The 22,708-nt window shown below is 35.1% G+C and overlaps 1 protein-coding gene across 5 annotated transcripts in view; it reads right to left on the bottom strand.

The window, feature by feature from the left end:
- Nucleotides 1-22,708, bottom strand: part of LOC145661112 (extracellular matrix organizing protein FRAS1-like) — a 3,375,101-nt gene that overhangs the window by 33,032 nt on the left and 3,319,361 nt on the right. For all 5 annotated transcript variants that reach the window (XM_081726561.1, XM_081726566.1, XM_081726573.1 and 2 more), the window contains one exon: nt 20,186-20,422. In XM_081726561.1, the coding sequence (XP_081582687.1) occupies nt 20,186-20,422 (237 nt within the window). The remainder of the gene's footprint in view (nt 1-20,185; nt 20,423-22,708) is intronic.

Raw genomic sequence — 22,708 nt, 5'->3', positions numbered from 1 at the left:
ATAACTCTAATATTACATACCATCAACATTACATCAATAAAGTAGACCTGCTCATCCAGGCACGTAGCCAGGATTTCGTGAAGGGGGGGGGGGTCCGTGACATGAAATACTGTGGTCATCACAAAAGGGGCTCGATCACTCTAAACTATTTTACTGGAACATATTGGTTCGTTTAGCCAGGATTTCGTAACGGGGGGGGGGGGGGGGAGTGACATGAAATTCTGAAGGCCCAGGAGCTCGATCAATATAAACTACTTTACTATCAACATATATTGTTTTGTTAGGACAATATAATGAGGATATGTTGGCAAGTATTTTAATAACAAACTATGAAGAAATTTCGAGCAAACTAATAATAAAAAAAAGTGTTGATGTCTGTCTGTGTGCGGCCTGAGGACCAGACAAGTGGACCGAGAGTTACCAAATTTTGGTCAGGGGTACCTTGGCCCAGGTCCCAGATCAAGACGAAGCGGTTTTTTCAAATTTCGAAACAGTGGGATCTCAGGGGAGCGTTTACCGGAACCGGCTTGGGAACCAGACAAACTGACAGGGAATTACCAAATTTTAGTCACGAATACTTTGGTCCAGGCTCCAGACCAGAGTTAAACGTTCTTGTCGAAATTCGAACCAGGGCGGTCTCGGGAGGCGTTTAACGGGACGTAAAAGTAGTAGAAAATTATCGATATTTATTTATTTATTTAACAATCACCAGATACAGTTCAGCGGCCATTTTACATTGGATATCCAAGAACATTAACAATGGAAAGGATTTGGGAAGGTATCGGCCAGGGCCTGTTTAGTAGGTGCTATCCCGGCATTTGCCTGGTAGGACTGAGGGAAACCTTGAAAAACCTCAGTCAGGATGATAGGCAGCGGGATTCAAAGGCACGACCTCCCGAATGCGAAGCCAACGCTCTACCGCTTGAGCTATTAGTATCGAATTCATATTTTCGCGGTCGCTGAAATCAATGGTGAAACTCCAGTCGCATTAACTTCCAAATTGACGCTATTCGACTCCTGGCCGGGGGTCACCGGAAGGGGGTGAGGTACCAAGACATATAAAAGTAATCCAAAATGACCGATATTAGTGTCAAATCCATAATTTTCGCGGTCGCTGAAATCAATTGTGACACTTCCATTAGCGATGACTTGCATGAATGCGGGCCGGGAGTCAGCGGGGGGTGGATACCGAGTCATGTAAAAAATAGTCCAAAATGACCGATATTAGTATCAAATCCATTGTTTTCGCGGTCGCTGAGATCAATGGTGATACTCCCACAGGCGTTGACTTCCAAATACAGCCACTGTGCGAAGCATGTGTATATTCAACTAGTTTTACAATATATGCGTTCCTTTCTCTGTTGAATCAAATGCTAACAGAATTTTCTTTCAACATATTTTTTTTTTATTATTATTATTCCGTCAACTACTGTCGGTTCCAAATGACAGGTTAAAGGAGCAACAGAAAATTGTCCTTGAAATAACATGTTTCATACTGCAAGGATGCGATGACGAAAAGTTATGATTAAAAATGTCTACGCTGTTACACAACGGCACTATAATTTCGGAAGCTTAAAATCTTCCTGACTAGTTGCAGAAATTCTGAGAATTCAGTAACTTTTCTTGAAATTTCGAATTCCCTGACTCTTCCAGAATACCTCGCTTACCTCGCCACCATATTGCAAGTAATACAAATCTCCTCATAAGAAAGAGTAAGCAAAAGCTTCCTGTAGTTTTCTTTTTAATTTTTAACGCTGATCCTTCTTTTTGTCATTTCATTTTGTTTTATTCTTCCTTATTTTTTTCATTTCTCGTCTCGAAGGGGGGGGGGGGGGTCCGGACGTGCCTGGTTAATTAGAACACAGTTCATTCATATTAACCCCTTACTGTATGTCGTTAATTATGGTACCCTAGTTGTTGATAAATATTTCCCGCCGGGGCACCACTTTACTTTTAAATTCTGTTCACCATTATCTTCAGCTTTTAAGAAAAAGTATTCTTTCAAATGTTCGAACGATAAAATATTTTCGTTCTCCATCTTTATAAAATCAACGTCAATCAAAGAAAATAGACTACTAGTACCATTGCACTCGTAGTTCACTCACTGAATGTATTGATTTGGAGCTGTCAAAATCTAAGACAAAATCTTCCAGGTGCTTGCAATCAGTACATGTGATTTTCCTAAGGCTGTCCTCACCTTCCAAAAACAGCAAGTGGCACTATATTTTGTTATATAAATAAACAAATCAAATTGTATCTAGGAATGTATTTGCAGGCCTACCAACATCAAATTCGTAAGGCGAAACGGGAAAATGCACATCGAGATTTCCCGTTCCCCCTTACATCAAGATGAAAAGTGATAACAGGTTTTATATGCAAATTTCATTGCTAGAGGTCATAAGGCGAAACGGGAAAAGGCGAACAGTGCAGGAATCGTCGGTCACTGACATCGTTCATGCTCCATTGTTCCATTCTGAGAAATTCACTTACAGGAAAGAAACATTTGTTTCCGAAAAAAATATACATATATTGTACAGGGTGCGGCACGTAAAACCGGCCCGTCGTAATATTCTGGTATATTGTGTTTTTGGCAACACTTAAATAATCTACCTTCCTACCAAGAGATGGCGTGTCGAGGTCGGGTCGACCTACGTGACCTGCAGCAGTCACGTGCAGCCGCAGCCAGTGAAACTTGTCGAAACCAGTTGAGAAAAAGGCCTCGTTGTGTTAAGCCGGGTGAGTGTCAGTGTGTGATAATGCCGTATTCAATACCCGAGCGTGTTGCCATTGTTGAAGGGTTCATTCTCACTGGATCTTTTGTGAAAACAAAGAATTTGTTTCGGGAGAAATTTCCAGGACGTTCTGTGCCAGCAAAAAGCACCATTCAGGAATTGATTGAAAAATGGCGGCGTACAGGATCGGTTCAAAATGCTCCCAGGAACAGACGACAATCTGTCTGCACACCTGAATTAAAGATGCAGGTGGAGGAGATAATGACAAGAAGTCCTCGAAAGTCAACCAGGAGATTGAGTCAACAGGTGAGTATTCATATCCAATACATTGCATTTCATTTATGTGTTGTAGTTAATCATATTCAATACATTACATTTCATTTTATGTGTCCACTTTATACGTGCCGCACCCTGTAGTTACTCATCCGAAATGTAACGCGAAAAAAGTAACGCAAACTAGGTACGTTACTTAAAAATTTGTAACGCGTTACCGTTACAGTTACTTTGAAAAAATGTAACGCGTTACTAGGAAACGTTACTTAAAAAGTAACGCGTTACTTGCGTTACGTTACTTCCCAAGACTGCATTTAAAGATGTGCAACAACACAATAACACTTTTGAATTATCATTACCATTTCACTTGAAAAAAGAGTGGCCCAATAAACTTTTGTACGAACAGATACGATACTGATATAATACGCGAAGTTCACGACCGTGTGAATGCGGTTAGTTTCACGAAAATTATGAAAATCACTTTAATACTCCACCTCCGTCGCTATACAGATATGAGTCTGCTCAACATCCTCAGTATCTGGATCGTAGCAGCACACTTATACTAGTACCTTCTTTTCATTTTAAATTCCAAATAGCTTAATTGGCGATGTACGTCAAAAACACATTGTTTACGCAGTATGACCACAAAATATGAAAAGCATATTAACTTTCGTTGCACTATTAGAAGGTATGTTTAATAAAATTTGACAGCACCAAATTTTATGAAAATAACTTTTATGAATATTTCTTCATTTCCACCACTTGTGGATTTTGTTTCTGTGAGAGTACGACTTCAATACGTATTAGTCTTACGAAGTCTTTAGGTTACTCTGACGCGCCTTTTCGTGAGCGTAAATCGCTTGTCTGTTGAGCAGCGCACGAATACACTACCAAGCTTAAATATAGTGCGTATGAAATATTTAGTTTTTACTTCACTGTTTCACTAATGACGTATAATGAATAATCTATCGTTCAATTCAAATTATATTGAAAATACTGATGCTTCCAGTAATGCAGGAAATTGATGATTATGGATAAAAATAACGTTGTTTCCAAGAACTGCCGTTGGGAAATACGAGGGTTGATTTAAAAGTTTGTATATGTCCATATCGTTACAATCTACACCCGACATTCTTGTATATTAAGTTCTCAAATGAATACAAATCATTGCCACAAAATTTAACAATTGTTATGGACATGCAAGCACTGTAACTACATAAATCGTGTATATTATCAACAAAAATACTAACAATATCTTCCAGCGCAGATATTAGACTTCGTTTATTATTATAAGCACACTTTGAACATCAGATATGGAAGTGAGTAATGAAAAGATATTTATTCAACAACTGGTTTTGTCACGACGCCACCATTTCTTTCAGGGTGCGGCACGTAAAACCGGCCCGTAAAGTGAACACATAAAATGAAATGTAATGTATTGAATATGATTAACTACAACACATAAATGAAAAGTAATGTATTGAATATGACTACTCACTTTCACAGCAGCCTTCACAGCAGGTGCTGAAAGTGTCCTCCGCCCACTTCAACACACATGTGAGCACGATTGAGGAGATTCATATATACCCTTGTCAGTTCTTGTGTTGTAATGCTATTGGTGACATCCTGGATCCTGGTTTTGAGTTCTTCAATTGTGTGTGGATTTGTTTCGTATACTCTTCCCTTTAACAGTCCTCATAAGTAAAAGTCACACGTGAACAAGTCTGGTGACCGAGGAGGCCACAAGCCTTTGCTGATTGTCCTCTCTGGTGTAAACATCTCATGCACAAGGGACAATGATGCAGCTGATGTGTGGCATGTTGCACCGTCCTGCTGAAAGTAACATAACTGATGCTCCTCATCGGTCAAGTGTATATAAAACTCCTCCAGGATTCCCATATACACGTCACTGTTCACTGTCGTCTCAAAGAATATGGGCCCAATAACGCGTGTGGCGGAAATGGCACACCAAACACCAATCTTCTCATCATGCAAGGGTACCTGGTGGATTGCGTGTGGATTTTCTGTCGACCAATCAGAATTGTTTTGGGAATTTACGTACCCAGACAGGTGGAACCACGCCTCATCACTCATGATGAGCATTAGTGGATCCAAGAAACCACTGGCAACATTGCTCAACAGCCATGAACAGAAATGCACCCTCTTTTGCAGGCCAGGCTCCTTCAGTTCTTGCACACTTATCCGGTACGGTTTTAACTTCAGTCCCCTTAAAACACGTCTGCAACTTCTCTCACTCGCATGAACCTGTTGACTCAATCTCCTGGTTGACTTTCGAGGACTTCTTGTCATTATCTCCTCCACCTGCATCTTTAATTCAGGTGTGCAGACAGATGGTCGTCTGTTCCTGGGAGCATTTTGAACCGATCCTGTACGCCGCCATTTTTCGATCAATTCCTGAATGATGCTTTTTGCTGGCACAGAACGTCCTGGAAATTTCTCCCGAAACAAATTCTTTGTTTTCACAAAAGATCCAGTGAGAATGAACCCTTCAACAATGGCAACACGCTCGGGTATCGAATACAGCATTATTACACACTGACACTCACCCGGCTTAACACAACGAGGCCTTTTTCTCAACTGGTTTCGACAAGTTTCACTGGCTGCGGCTGCACGTGACTGCTGCAGGTCACGTAAGTCGACCCGACCTCGACACGCCATCTCTTGGTAGGAAGGTAGATTATTTAAGTGTTGCCAAAAACACAATATACCAGAATATTACGACAGGCCGGTTTTACGTGCCGCACCCTGTATTTTCCTGCACTCAACTCGAGCGCTGATTGGCTATTGAACGTTCTTGCATTGGATTGTTTAGAACAGGATCGAAACGAAATTTCTGGAACGGAACTATTGAATTCAAGACAAAAAAGACGTCAGTGCTGACGTCTTTTTCATCAAATAGTCTTGAATGGTCTTGAACAAGACTCTTGTTCAAGGCTTCTTGGATCGTCTATAAGCAGTATTAGACTACAAAATTACCTAAATTACCCATGTTCCCTCTGTGAAATTTCGGTAATTTTGGTACTGTCGTGTTTGTCTCGTCACAAACTACAAGAATCAAGCGAAAAAAGATGGGGCCCTTTTTGCTTAACTCTAACCGAAAAGTGTTCGAACGAAACTAAGCAACGGTTAGAAAAAAATTTTTGACGGTGTTACAAATAGAGTATTGACGTTAAAGCAAGCTTCTACTAAATTGAAAGAGACCCTAGAAAAAAGTGCTGAAACAGTTCAACAAATTAAATGTAGTATCAGCAGTAGTGTAGACAGAATTAATCGTGCAGGTTCAGATAGTGTTAAACGAGTTTTGATTCAGTTAGATGAAAAGATCGAGACACAAAAGAAAGATGGTAATAAAGTAAACAGTATTGTAGTTACTAGTACTTGTACAGATGAAAAATATGTGAGCACTCCTAGCCAGTTGTTAGTGAAAGCTAATCTTAAAAGCAGATTTGGTCATCGACGTAGGGTAATGATAGACAATTGTGAACGTAAATATAGTTCTGTGCGCGTCTGTGAATCAGGCGCAGACTATAGAGCGTTTGTAAATAGTAAGAATTGTAAATCTTTTCGGGAAACGCCCGCCAAATTAGTGAGTAAACCACACGCACTTGTAAGAATCAAAAGTAAAAATAAACGCAAAATGAAATGTAGGTCAAAGATGCTTGTTGATGAGAATCCGTATGTTAATCGTGTTATTACATTAGGAAATCCCAAACATACAAGCGCACCAAAAAATCAGTATGAAATAGAAAATCAATTTAGTGCTCGAATAAAATTTCGAAAAATACGCCTACCAGTGAAGTCTGCTATGCTGCTTGTAGACGATCCAAGAAAGCTTGAACAAGGCCACTCAATACCTCAAATTTACACGTTCAAAAGAGTACTGTTCGAAACTCTTGAGCAAGAGTCTCGAACGGACTTGAAACAACTTTTCCACGATCATAGAGGTATTGAATCTGTTTTATATTCTTGTTAATAGATGGCAGTCCAAAACAAGAGACTGTAATATGAAAACAAATGAAAGCGAAACTGCGTAGTGATTTAGTTCAGACGTGCGCATGAATAGCTATAATATTAGCATATTTTTCGTAACTTTCTGCAGGCGTTTGTAATTTAATAGATTATATTAAAGAATTTAGAAAACAGGTCAATTGATTTTGCAAAAATCCCATCGAATTTTCACTAAGTAGTTTGTCCCTTTTACATTAAATGCGAGTTAGGTTAGGTGACGTTAAAAAAGTAGTGCTGCTTAGGTATAAAATCGTTCCCTTTTTTTAAAAAAAAATCTGATTCTTCAAATGGCGTACTGATGACAGAACCACACTCAAAAAGAAAAAATCGAACTGTTTTCTAAAATTGTGTGTATCACGAGCCAATGACTGCCTTTTGATGTTATTTATGCGTTGGCATCGAAGACTGTTTAAAGAAAAGGCTGAAATCACAGAAAACCAAACGAAACAATGATAATATTTTTCAGCTACAGGTCTTACCGCCAATATCTGCATCAGACTTTCTTCACAATTCTATCCCTGTTTGGTACTGATTAAGAATAACCCGTCAAACGAATAGTAATTTTACTGTTAAAATGTGTGAGTGTGTATGAAGGAGAATTATCTGAAATACCGTAATAATTCTCACTGTCGAAGCATGCCTGGATATTGTAGGAAACCAGTATTTTATGTTTAGAAGTTTTATGTAACCAGTATCAAATCATTACAAGAGCTATAGTTCAGTTCAAATAAGTGAATACGATGTCAAGTGTTTGTTGCACTATTCTAATTTATACATGATTGTTATCCTTGTACTACAACCTCCGTCGATGACGCGCCTGCTCCGTACGGACTACTCTCACGTGGATCCCCTTCAATGCTCCTGCCCCGACACTGTTAAATAGCTGCTCGATTTTATTTATTTATTATAATTTTTGCACAGTCTTGTATGTAGCATATATTAGGATGCACATTTGTACCTTACGGGAAAGCACTAGTAAAATTAATCTGCACAGCGAAAGCAACCTCTACCTTAAAAAATAACTTCTCAAATACTACGTGTGGATTTCGAGATAAAATAATTAGAATACAGTAGGATAACATGTAATCATTTCCATGATACTTCAGTTGGCGAGCATATTATCAATCTATTCGCAATTATTTGATATTATCAGAGATTAATAACAGTACAAAACGTCTTATTAAATCAAGAAAAGTCATATATATGTACATATATATATATATAATTTAATGGACTCTTCTTTCTTAATCTACACCCGATATTCTTGTATATTAAATTATCAAATTAATACTTATACTTCTCATTGCTTCAAAATTTAACAAAAGTTATGGGCACGCAGGATTTGTGTAACTATATAAATCGTGAATATTATCAACAAAAAATACTAACAATATCTTCCGGCGCAAATATTGGCTTTGTTTATTATAATACACACTTGGAATATTAGATAATTATGGAAAAGAGTAACGAAAAGATATTTTTTCAACTGCAGCTCTGTCTTACGATGCCATCATACTTGTTTTGTATTTTCCTGCACTCAAACTCGAACGCTGATTGGCTATTGAATGCTCTTGAATTGGATTGTTAAAACAGGACCGAAACAAAATTTCTTGAACGAAACTATTGAATTCAACTCTTGAACAAAAGTCTTGTTCAAGCTTTCATGGATCGTCTACAAGCAGTTTTAGAAGTATTCGAAAGAAAAGATTGTGATACAAATCAAAAGTTAGTGAGACAATCTTCTAATATGAACCAGTGTTGCGATTCATAGTCTAGTAAACTACCTAAATCTCGACGCAGTGTTGCCATAGTAAATAAGAAAAAAACGTGCAAAATTTAGTGTTAGTTAAATGAAAGCAAAGGAAGTTAGAGAATTAAAATTCAAAAAAACATTACAAATTTTTGTGCAGTGTTGCCATTTGCAGTATTGGAAAACAAAGTGCACATGTTAATATAGTGTGTTCCAAAAGTAAAACTGTTGGGAGAAACCACTTGGTCACTTGTGATTTCACATTCTTGATGTTTTGGCAAATGAAGCCATATAAAATTACTTCTGCATTAGAGAAACTGAAAATTGGCGTAGGTTAAACGGAATATAGCCTTCCGCCGAGTAGTCTTTGTTTGGATAAACCTGACATCTGCAATGATTTTGGAATTGTCAGAACTCGAAATTATTTTTGTAATCGTTTCGTTATAAAAAAAAAAAAAAAAAAACATTTCGTATTGTTATTTTGTTGAATTATTCTGTATGTAGTAGTTTAGGTGTCAGCCCTGCAAGTCTTCACTTGGATGTAAAACCTAATTATTCTGTGTTGGAACATTTTGGCATTGTAACAAACGAAGTTATTATGAAAACAAACCTGTAAATTAGAAGAATAAACTCATAATGGCTACTGTAGGAATGCAAAAGTTAGAAGAAGAAATGAAAAATACAATGCAACCCAGGAAGGGAAATATAAAAGAAAACGATTTAGTATTTTTGTTGCAATCATTCTTCATGCTCTATAAGGGTCCTTTGTTATGTAAAAGTAAGATCTCACATCATAAAGTTTTTGAACTTATAGATCCTTTGACTGGATAATCTTATGGTGTACATTGTATTGATCGTATGAGAGAGTGGAGACCCAGTCAAAAAACTAAGAACGTATGGTTAGAATTGGCCAAGAAGCACGTTCATGAAAAAGAATTCGATTCTGTAAAACAAAACAGCGAAAAAGTAGATTCTTGCAAACCTGAAACTTTGGTAAATATAAATTTCTCGAATGTGATTAAAGTTAGTTTGTCTGTTTTCAACACAGGCGAAAGTAACAAGTTCAATGTCCAGTTATTGTTGAAAGACCTATTGAGAAGTGACACGCATTTACAGTATTTGAATGTTAAGTTTGATTGTCAAAAACGTACTTTCATATTGACTTTAAATCATTTGTTAAATCCAAAGTTGAATAGATGCGATATGTTAAAAAAAAATGCATGAACATGGATTGTATATTAAAGATCATTCTATGTGAAATAATTGTTTAACAATGTTATATTACATAAAAGAGATATGAGCTGAAAACTCATTTATGTAAGTGTCCCTATTGTCTCGCTGATGCTTCTGCTACAAGTTATTGCAACTGGTAGTTAGATATTAAACCACCCTCAATACGAGGTGAGTTGCCTAGCGTTTGTGTAATATTTTTTATGTTAACTAATATACACTCTAAGTTCACTAGAATGAAAGCAAGTTTCTATGTGGTAGTGGAAACACTATTAGACGAATATTCTGTTATGAATGGCAACTCCCTCACATTTTGCTTTTAACCTTAGGGCTCACTTTCCATATTCTTTTTGTACTCCTACCTCACTTTGAAGGTCTTATTGTTATTCGGAAGGGGTGGGAAGAAACTTTAAATGTATGATGGGAGAAGGGAGACTTGTAAATTTAAGTAAATAGGCGCTGATCAGCGTAAAAGTGTGGCAGACTTACTTCTATCCAGCCTCACTCTTGTCGTAACAGTACGAAAGAGAGGTAATAAATTTATTTCATAGAAGTATTTTATTAAAATAATGTGTAACCTTTTATACTTGTGTATAATAATTTTATTTTTTACGTAATTGCGTTAGAATGGTATGAGTAGTTTGAAAATGTTTTATTATCTCTTTTCTTCACGATATATAGAAAAGTTTAATGTTTGAGATGCTTACGTAAACATTCCGTGGTATTTATAAGAACTACATGATATTCAAAAACAGAACAATGATAATAACACTATCAAACTACTTTCAAAATTAGTTAAACTGTTGATAGCAGCTCCACTTTCATCGGAACGTCCTCTGCCTTCAAGATCTCCAAAACCATGCTACTTTCCTCTAGGACATTGCATTTGACCTGCTGTGCTCTTTGTTGAGAATTTAAAAATGGAATTTGTTTTCTTCAAGGTTAACTAATACTGTTCAATTGAATTGTTTAACGCTCTGACTCCCAGGGGATCTGGGGCGCAAATGTATTCTAGATCTCTAACTTCATTTCCCAAATTTAATGCTGTTAGTGTACAAGACGCCCTCAGAAATTATAAAAGAAAAATCTCTTCTAGTACTTTACCAGTGGGCAACGTACCCGTAATAGCGGCTACATTCCCTCGTTGAGTGGCCATGCTAATGCGTTAAATTAGAAAAGACTTGGCTCGAGTGTCTCCTGATTTAATGGATATACGTTTGCCGATTTCGTTAAATTTAGCGCATTCTTGATCCCACGAACCACTAGACTCAATTGCTATTGCAACAAACCAATACTTGTCTAGAAAATTAACATATTTATTTCTGTTTTCTTTTGCTCTTCGTGCAACGACAAGAACTGCTTTTGTTGATGAAAATTGAAGATTACAGGGGCTTAAGTGTCTGAGCAAGTGAAATCCCAAATCAACGCCTTTCCTTGCTTCCATGGCACTAATGTCATACCGTCCGGCCTTTTTCCGTCTGAACGGCTGCAATCAATTGGTTCTCTCACAGATGGTATCCCCCGGATGTTAAGGCTCTCAAAATGATGTCATTCACATTCCAATGGCGTGAATATCTGCCGACACTAATTTTGCATGAAAGACCGTGTAAACTTCTTTTAACCACGAGAGTCCTGCAGCTTGGACAATGGTGTGGCTCGCATATATTTGCTCCTAGACGAAGAGAGACGGATACTCGGAAGCTTTCGTTGTCTAAATGTAGTCCGAGAGAAGGTGATGGTAGAGCTTAAAGCCATGCACCGTTTTCAGGGGACTTGGCAGCAAGAAGCCTGGCCTTATCTTCGATGTTATTAGAAGTCTGCAATAATGAAACTAAACGGTAATTCACGATGGGCTCGTCCCAGACCGACTGTTTATTTCGACTTTCAGGAGCCGGAAGGTCTGACCCAACTAAAATTGACCATTTAGCTATCCAGTCCAGCGCATCGAGGTTGGTGGTTTCTTTATCCTTTCTCTGAAGGAGTGTTCCGATCACTCTATCTGTTTCATTACCTATATACAACTTCAAGTATAGTGTATATATATATATATATATATATATATATATATATATATATATATATCTGCCTCTCTCTCTCTCTCTCTCTGTATATATATATATATATATATATATATATATATATATATATGTAGTAAGTTCAATTATTTTCTTTTGTTGATTAAATAAGTGCCATTCTTTTTATTAATGTATGTTTCTTTTATTTGCGTGATAAACCAACGATTCACAATATCATGTGAATTTGATATCTATATTTTCAAGTAGTTTCATTTATTTTAGAAAAGTGATTTTCACTACATTTTATTTATGTAAACTGTGTTTAAAGTAATAGAATAGATAACTGTTTTAGTTCTTTTGTAACGTTAAAACATATTTATGATGATTCAATGAATGTAACTAAATTTTTTTCTATGTATGCAAGAAAAGTAAAAAGTTATAATGTTAATATAAAATATGTAATGTTAATATAATATGCATCTATCATATATTATGCTTTTCATAATGTTACTTGTGTTATTACTGATAGTAAAAGCGCATATCGTAGTAATGTAAACAAAATATTAAAGTGTATCATGAGATTCATTTATGTTTCAAATATAAGTCGTGCACGTGATCTTGTTTACCCTAGTAATAGCGCCTTAAAACAAGATGAATTGCAGGTGAAGAAAACTTTACATATAAAAGCCCCATGAGTTCTTTGTATATGAATGTAAATGTCCCATAAGTTCGTTATTTTCCTTCGTTGAAATAAAACACTTTCATTTGATGAAGTGTTCGACCAGCGAAAATACTTATAAAATTCCCAGTGAACTAGTACAGTAAATGACTTTGAAATTGTGCTTTTAGTTAAAGTGAAATCACGGTACAGGGTTCTTAAACGTTTACCATTGTTCAATTGTGTATGTACATTCCTCTCGACCGCCAATGTAACTCGTCCAAATTTGCGCCTCATTTTATTTTTCACTAACACGCAATTTTTGCGCTTCGCGCTCAATAGTGGTGGTAATCCAAATTCGTTTAGTTCGCCTTGTGTGTGCCGTTCTTCGATTATGCTGCCACCTAGTGGTACCATTAGAATCATAGGTAGAACAAAAGGAAAAAAAGAGAACTGAAGAGTGTGTGGAATGCTTATGAAAGTTGTGTATGTATTAGTGCATAATACCATTACTCAGCGAAAACCGAAATAGGCAAGGATTGGTCCTGTAATCTTGTCTCTAAAAAACGTTATACAATTACAACTGTGCATAAACGCTAAAGTCAAAGGTGATATTTTACGAACTGTTTGTGGAAATTAAGAAGTAATGTTTTACTGCATTTTACTATGATATAACTAATTAATGTCAATGTAAAATTCTATCACACCCAATCTCGTGATCAAAAAGCGGTGGGAGAGAGATGTTTTTTGGCGAACCAAGAATAAGTGCGCAGAAAAACAAAATGAAAGGCTGACACGAATAGACTGTCCTCCAACAATTATATTCACTAGTTCGTCGTACCTGAACTGAATGCAAAATATTCTTATCACGATGAAGATACGACGGTAACGTCTTGTTTTCATGGTAGAAGAGGCGATATGAACATTTGATATTGGTGAATGAAATAGATTAAGGAAACAGACGGACTTCAGCTTCGGGAACGTATCTTTTTATTTTAACAATGTTTATTTTAACGATAAATAGGCACTTAATGTATATGTATTTTCTGTTCTAATTTCAGAAAAGCATGAGAAACGCGATGTAAGTGCATAGCATTCTTTGTGACAAGTATACGGGAGAAGATGATGATTTCACCTGTTCTCAATTTTACACTTTAGATCGTCTAGCAGATGCTACCTCCCGAAACTGAACTGTAGACTGTTAAGTTGAGCCCATTAATCGGATTCATCGAGTGGCGACCGGAGAGAGACATTGTACATTGTGAACCTGCAGGTAATATAGTGCAAGGCTATATTGACTGGAGCGAGGAACCGGGCAAGCCCTGCGGGGGTCACTGAATAGCGGGAAAGGTTTGTTCGAGATGCGCGAAATCGTACTTCGTATATCATACTGGCATGACCAAAGAGGAACATATCAATCTGGGTTAAAAGGCATATGAGAGACATCGGGGACAATAATTCCCCACTTTCGGCCTATCGAAACATCTCCAAGATACAGAACTCAACGTAAAACACACAACGGTTTTATATCAACGTTACAGTAATACAGAAAAAACGTTGTTGAGTCCGTTTTATCCGTACCCAAACTCAATTTAGATTAAGGCAATATAATCCATATGACAAAGTAAATTAGAAAAGTAATGTATAATATTTATTCGTTGTTAGTTACAAATGTTTTCTAATCTATACAGCTTCAGCGTTAATAACACTAGAATCCTAGTTAAGATACTAAGATAGAATCTCAAGTTTTTTCAGAATATTATTTACATCACTTCAAAAGTTGGATTTGACCATACTGCCTCCACTTGAAGTTGAATTGGCGCTAGTTGAAAATTAATATAGCAACATAACTCCTTAAACTACTGAGAAGTGGAGAATTTTACTTTGATTAGAAGTTGTAATGACATAACTGTACAATTTTGAAATTAGTGTTCACCTAGATAACTTTAAAATTCACGATAATATTTGTAGAGAATCAAGACCACCAGTGTAAAATAGTATTTACAACAGACAAAAAATTGAATTAGTGATAACTATATTAGAACTTCAAAATTAAAAGTCATGAAGATATATTGTGGAATTCCACATATCGTTAATTTGAATAGTAGTGTTTTAAAAGAAACAGGAAGTAGACTGTTAAATACAGTAAAAATAATTAGGGGTAATTAGAAAATGAAATTAACTCTAAGGAATACTTCGTGTAAATTCTTTATAAGGAAGCTAAAACTGTATTAGGAGATTAATATGTAAGGATCCAGTGGGAAAAAAAAGAAAAAAGAAATTCTTGCTGAGGACGAAGAAGGAAATACACAATTAAACGAACAGGTAAGAGGACACAAAGTAAGTCATTTTTCTTACGAATATATGGTTTATAGCTTCTATAAGTAGATACATGTTTTTTGTAGTTACATTGTATAAATCTATTTTACCTAAAAATGGGAAGATAGGAAAGACCTGTAATAACCTATCTTTCTTCTTTCTCCTTAAAGATTTTTGAATTTTCTTCTTTCCTTAACCCTTTCCTTTTTCTTTCCATCTCTTTTCTTTCTTTCTCTTTTCTTCCGTAGAGAAGGAAAGAGAGAAAGAGGACGGAGAAAATTTCTTGTTCCGTCAAATTCGCTTCTCTTTATGTCGCTCCTTATTTCTATATATGTAAAAATAAAGTGAATCAGATTCTCTCTTTTCGTAAATAAAACTTTTATTTCTCTCTGTTTCTCTTTCTTCAGGTTGAAAAAAGGCAATTTCTAGGTGAAAAATCTGAGAAAGGAAGAGAGACTCATTCTCTCTTCTTGCTATTCCCATCTCATTTGTTTTTCTGTTTCTTTTCTTTACTTGCTTGACTTCATTTCTCCCTTCTTTAAAATAGGAAGGAGATAAAAAGAGAAGAATCAAAACAGGAAAGAAAGGGGAACAGTCCTTTTCTTTCCTTTTCACGAGGAAGAGAAAGGGAAAACAGAAAAAAATGAAAGGGAGGAGGGAGGAAGATGGGAAAGGAGTGAAAAATTGATAGAAAAGTTTTCTTTTTTCTTTTTGTGTTCTTTCCTTCATAGGTACGATCTCATAGAATCATCTTCTGTCATGAAGAATTGAAAAATTTCAAACTCAATTCAAAGCTTACGGAATTCTGTAATAGCTTCAGAAACGTTCAGGTACTAAATGGAAAACTTCCTAGAAACCTACATACGAAATAGGTTTACATCTCAATTATAATGATAAAAAGAGCTTCTATGCAAAAAGCTTGTAGAAATGTTAGACTACTATTATTGTAAACCCTTGTATCCCTTTAGTGAGGAAATGACACACAGTTATCTACTAGTAGTTCAGGTATCTTTGCACCTACCACTAATGAATCCAGTTTGTTTGAATCCGCAGGATGCTGATTGTGTACAGCCTGGGAAAACAACTTCTGTATCTTCTAAAAATGGTAACACGAAAGAGGTAAAAATTGTAATGAGAAAACTTTAAAGAGTATTACTGTTGAACGACGTAGGTTAAGATAGAAAAAAAAAAAATACTCAGATGATTTTGTATGGATGTAAATAATGCTCCAAGAGTAAGTCTATTACGATTCTAAAAATTGCATAATTGTGAAAATGATGTTACAGAACTTAGAAATTGATCTGTCCCTAGTAACGAGTTCCAGATCCAAAAATAACAATAATTTTGTTGTATTTCTCTAAAATGTATAGCGATTAAGTCCAACTAAAATGCTACTACTCTACAGCTATTATTAAGATACTCTCAAAAAAGCTAATCATTTTTTTTAACATTGAGAGATATGTAAGAATATAGAATGTGTAAAATTGCCTGGTTTCATATGCGCTTATAGCTATTGTAGAACAGAAAACGTAAGAGGGGGTCTTGTATATTTGCGAGGTCTGAATTAGATTCTGTCAAAATTAAAAGGTTTGAAAACCTGAAAGAAGAAAAAGAATATTTTGAATGTAGTATCTTTTAGATATTCCTGACTTAAAAGTTGTTATTACTCGTGTATACAGAACTCCTGATAGTATAATTGATAGATTTTCTAAAAAGTTAGAAACAGTATTAGATCACTATATTAAAACAAAGTACAATTAAATCATTATAGGCAACTTAGATAAAAATTTCCTACATAATGAAATGAATGTAGGCCTAAGACCACTTCGGACATGTGTAATTTAAAAGAAACTAAAAAGGAGCCTACAAGAGTAATAGTGACAACAGAGTCTACATTATATCAAAAATTCATTAATACCAGTCATTTCGTTTGTTACTCCTACGTTATCACCACAGGTTTTCGTGACCATGATGCACAGATGGCAGTATTAACTGATGAACGTTTGAGTGTAAAAGCTACAGAGCTGAAACCAAAAAATTGCTTTAAGTACAAGACAAAAATTGATGACGAAAATATTAATTACTTCAACTATTTCCTTAGCCACGAAAACTGGAAAAACATTTTAAATTTAGATGAAGCAAGTGAAATTTCTGAAGCGTTATCAAACACGATTCGATTGAGTTTTAATATCGCATTTTCTAAAATTATGGCAGGGGACAAAAACAGCAAGAAGAATTTCGTTGCTTCCAAGGTCTCGTCTCATGTTTCGCAAAAACATTTGAGTCTCATCTGTTATCTATCCCTAATAAATCTAAAACTTTTACTTATTTTCAATTTTAATTTCAATTTTAAGTGTCCTCTTTCAGCACCCGGGCAAGAAAATTATTTCCCAGTAAATTCAAAAATAGGTATGGCTCCAGGTCGCAGGGTGGATAAGGGATTATCTTCACCAAGTCAAGTTTCGTCACTGCAATTCCATTATGCGACATTGCCTCCTTATGGTTACGTGCCTGTCTTTACAACTATTTATTTACCTCATATCAGTAACGAATTTAGAAGTAATTCTTGTTTATTAATCTCGCAACTAGGGAACGGGGAGATTTGAAGATTTTGAGTATAGATATGATTAGCACTGGCTTTTTTTTTTTTTTTTTTTTTTTTTTTTTTTTTTAGAAATTCCAGAATTTGGGTGCTTCAGCCCGAAAGACCCCTCCCGTTAACCACCACTGCGTTATATAATAATAAATTACAGAAATAATTTTCAAACAAATATGAATAACTTAATTACATTCTCACTTGAGTTGCTATTTTCTTTCATTCGCTATTTAAAACGTGCTTATTATGATGTTGTTTGGACCTCTTATCCCATATTGCCAGAATATTTCTCACTACTTCTATTAATATGTATATCATAATCACATTTACAGTGCAGCAAAACCTCTCGAACATAGACACACACAATTATCTGCAGATGAAATTCTCAACGAACGAAGATTTTATACCGTGGAGCGCTTCGAGACCTAGACCGAGAAATCCACACTGATAATCTCATGTCAATAATTTCATCTGCGTATGGGTCAATCTTGCTAATAGAATGTTTTAGAGGATTTTTTAGCATGTGACAGAAGAGAAATACCTTGACCTCGTTTTGTCGCCTTTCTTGTGAACTGGAACAATGATTGATTGATTCCACTCTTGTGGCAATTCCCCCTTGTTGCAGATAAGGAGATTGATTTTGTATATGTTGTTCTACAATTTTCCTGTTCAGCTAAACTTAACTAAGCCGGAATTTCGCCTAGACTCGGAGATTTCCGTTTCTTTAATTTCTTTATAGTGATTTCTACTTCTGTTCGGCTAGGCATTGGAATATACGGTTTTGCTGTGTGCATTTGCCTTTTCCCACAAACATTAGTTTTTTGGCTGCGTGTTAAGCAAATCGTAAAAAAAAAAAATATATTTCTATCTATTTCAGTTGCTACCTGTGTCTGAGAACTGTTCCGTCGGCTTTCTTTAACATATAAGCACGAGGTTGCTAGTTTCCTTAAATTTGTTGATGCCCTTATACATCTCCCGAATGCTTTTGATCTTCAAGTTCATTAATTTTAGTTTTCAAAATATCATTTTTTAAACAAAAATGTTTTAGAAGTTTCAGTCTGATATTGATGAGATTTTGTGTAGTTATACTGTTGGATTTTGCGTCCAACACAGTTTTGCCTGTTTTCTCTTCTCCCCTAGCTTAATGAATTTCTGGTCGAACTATAGTTTGTTCCTATGTATTTCCGCGTGGCCCAATTTTTGTTTTGCTGAAATTTTCATCCTATCTCTTATTTCAACCTAAGTATCCTCAGCACTAGTGTACTTCGAACCTAAAACTCTGAATCTATTCGATACTTCAATCTGATATTTCCTTCTTGTCCAGGTCTCCACTAATTTCTTTAAATTAAATCTCTGCGTTCTCAGATGTTGAATATTTCCTTTATTCAACGATAATCTCTGTCTCGTATTATCGCTGCTACCAGGTAGTGATCAATGTCACAGTCAGCTCCTTTGAACGAACGAACACCAATTATGCTGAACTGTCTTTTACTAAAACGTGATCCATTTGATTATGTGTTTTTTCGTCTGGTGAAGTCCAAGTGTATTTATAAACATCGCAATGTAGAAATTCTGTACTCTTCACGATAAGGTGTTTGGATGTTGCAAAGTTTAGGAGGCTTACGCCGTTATCATTACATTCCTTATGCAGATTTTCATTCCCTATAATTAGTTTCAAAATATCCTGTCCTACCTTCGAAATGAAATCGCATAATGGAATTACTTCTTCGTAAAAATTGCCTTTTATGTAGCCATCCTTATCTTCTGTTGGGGCACATACATTTAAACAATAATATCACATCAGCAACCCTTGAGAGTAATGAAAGAAATCCTATCACTAACAAATTCAACCTGCTTAATTACTAATATTATTCGTTTGTGACCGAAAAAACCAGTTCCCAGTTGGTGATTTTTATTTCCTTCCCCGTAAAAGAACGTAAAAATTCCAGATTCACTACACCATTTCCTTCCCATTTAACTTTGTGAACTAGGTCCATCCTAAATTTCTCTAAATCATTCATTACGGATTTTAACGCACTTTCCCTATAAAGACTTTTTGCATTTCATGTTCCAAATCTCATATCTGTTTTAATTTGCTGAGGTCGTGCCAAGTTATCAGTATTGATCCGAGGAGGATGTTATAAAATAATTTTTAATTGAATAAAAGACAGTAATCCTAGAGTAGTTAAAATTATTGTTTCTTATAAAGTGAAGTTCGAGCACGTAAATAAAATATACGTTAAACATGCAAAGCACAGTTTCGTTTCATATACCATAGATATTCCTTGCGATCTCATGAAACATTTGTACTTCAACATTTAAGTTTTGACCATATAGACGCTTGCTTATTTTCACTGAAACATTGTTTTCTGTAAAATGTTTGCCCCCGAGGCTGCTTAAGCGTTTTATAATTGAGATCTCGTAAATTGCATCAGAAAACTTCCACAATTCTATCTTAACTTCTTTATCTGCATGTTAGCTTTGTATAATAGATTTATCGATGGCTGATGCCTTCAAAATATAACCAGCTGAAACTTTAGAGATAGAGTTGATTAAAATAAAATATATTAAATAAACATTTACCATCAAGAGAAACCGATGTTTAAGTCTTGGAGAATTTTGAATACAACCATATTGAGGTCCTTCATGATAGATTTCGCCTGTTGGATCAAATGTTGGTATGTAACCATCTCTCCCAGTGCACAAGTACAATCGCTCAATCTGAAGTTCATATGCTGAATCTAGATTTTGCAGCGGGTTCCATAATACTTTACCATAGGCGATGTCTTCTTGCGAGAATGTTCCTCTGTAATCCAGTTCCTAGAAAAAAAAAAAAAAATATGTACTTACAGATTCTTCTTAGAAAAGAACTGAGTATTTATAGCTTAATTACATATATTCGCTGCACTTTCAATCGAAGACACTCTCACCTATTATAGCGTCAAGAAGTCAAATCCTTTCTAATGTATCTAACAGCACCGTGAGAGAGGCAACACTGTAAACAGTGTTGAATGTTGACCACTTGATCATATAACTGATTGCTTTAAAAGTAAGTTTAAAATCAACTTTAAAAGGACATGAGACAAGTCTGAATTGATATGCTATAGAAAGCTGTAAGCTATTTTCAAATAAGAACCTTTTAGAAATGAAAAATTTTATCAAATATAATAACAAAGATGTACTGTAAAGTATACTGACTACTCCTTTCTATAAAATGCTCTTCAAAATACTTCGTATATATATTTATAACCATTGACAGTGTAAAATTTCTAGTAGTAATAGTGTATTTATAATGAAGTTTCCTGAATAATGTAAGGTGCTTTTCACTTTCGAATTAGAAAAGAAGGTGATTACATGAAAAGACCTATATCTTTGTCCATTACTTTAATGCACCAGAATAACAACATTGTTTGTGAAAGTTTCGGTTTCCTTATTACGGATTCTAACTACTTAATCTCTGTGAATAACGCGACATTTTAAAAATAAGCCAGGATGCCATACAAAACCGAACACGTAGAAACGAGTTTAAAGACAAAGATAAATTAATATTCATTAGATACTACCAACATTTTGTCATGTATAAAAAGTAGCCAAGATAAAAAGCACAAATAGTTATCAGCTTTTGGTGGTAACGGTGGCTCAGTGACAAACGGAATGCCTCTCGTGAGAAATCTCCTTGGTTTCATCCCAGAATATGCGAGTTCGTTGTGGACAACAGCGTGTCTGGAGCTCTCTGGTTTCCTCCCTCTTTCTCATTTTTCAATAATTATACCTGCATTCATCACTCGTTTTATTCAGTTTACGGTGCACAATACTGGAGAGTTCCAAGATTAGTTTCACTTTTTTTTTTTTTTTGATGGAGGGTTCTTGTTTTTTTTTCTTTTAATTATTTTTAATTTTTCTCATTTATTTTTTAAAAATCGGAAAGTAAATTACTAGGGTACTTATAAAATATAATTACTACATATAATTGGAGGATAATGACACTACTACTACTACTACTATAATAATAATAATAATAATAATAATAATAATAATAATAATAATAATAATAATAATAATAATAATAATAATAATAATAATAATAATAATAAAATAATTAAAAAATAATTACATTTTACTACAGTGTTTTAAAATGACAATAAATAAATTAACATGTAAATACAAATAAAAATGTACGTTATTACACACGTAGAAAGCAAGAAAGACATTATATATTATAATAATGAACCTTCTGTACATCTAAGAATGTTAAATTTTAGAACTGAAAGTTTATATTATGACTGTAAATTTGAAACATGGAAACCTTTTTCACATTAAGAATGATCTAAAATTGAGATGACATTGAATATTATATTGAACATTTCTAACTGTTTTATGGGACTTGATCACTGGCGCAAATCCCGGGTGGATGAGGGCATGTCCCCTCCATTCTTGGACCTGGGGGCGACTGTCCCCCCAATAATCCGATGTGAAATGTGTTTCTTGGAGAGAAATGTGATTTGTTTCCGATTGCCACAAAGGAAAGTAAGATGAAATTGATGTCCCGCAGAATAAGCCTCAAATGAGTCGGCCTCCCAATATTGAAGATAACTTTGCTTCCCTCATCCTCGACAGCATTGTTTTTCAACTTCATAAGTATTTTGAACATCGCTAAAAAAAAAAAAAAAAAAGGAACTGTCTTACCCGTACACCCCAATGTTAGTGACAGATTTGCGCCGCTGGTCTTGATTATGTTAATGTCTCACCACTGAATATAATACTAATAGCTTATCCAGAATTTTGAACTTAGTAAATTTGGAAGAGTGCAAACTTTATAATTTTCTTCGAAATACACTTCTTATACTAAAGGGTAAGTTTATTTTTTAAGAGGGTGCATGTGTGGCAGATATTGGTGTAGGTATTACTGATATAGATAAATCACTATATGTAACAAACAGTGGATGTAGTTAGTAGAACTTCGACTTTTATGTAATATCAGGTCCTAAAATATGAACATAAATATGTAATAAATGTCTGATATATATATAAATAAAATGTAAACTCATAATGAAATGTGTACTATAAATATGTATTTTAAACATTAATTCTTATTTTCAATTAAAT

This window comes from Thermobia domestica, chromosome 1 (genome assembly GCF_964235325.1).
Source record: "Thermobia domestica chromosome 1, izTheDome1.hap1.1, whole genome shotgun sequence".
Classification (NCBI taxonomy): Eukaryota; Metazoa; Arthropoda; class Insecta; order Zygentoma; family Lepismatidae; genus Thermobia; species Thermobia domestica.
Note: the sequence above shows the minus strand (reverse complement) of the source record. Positions and strands in the feature narration are given on the sequence as shown.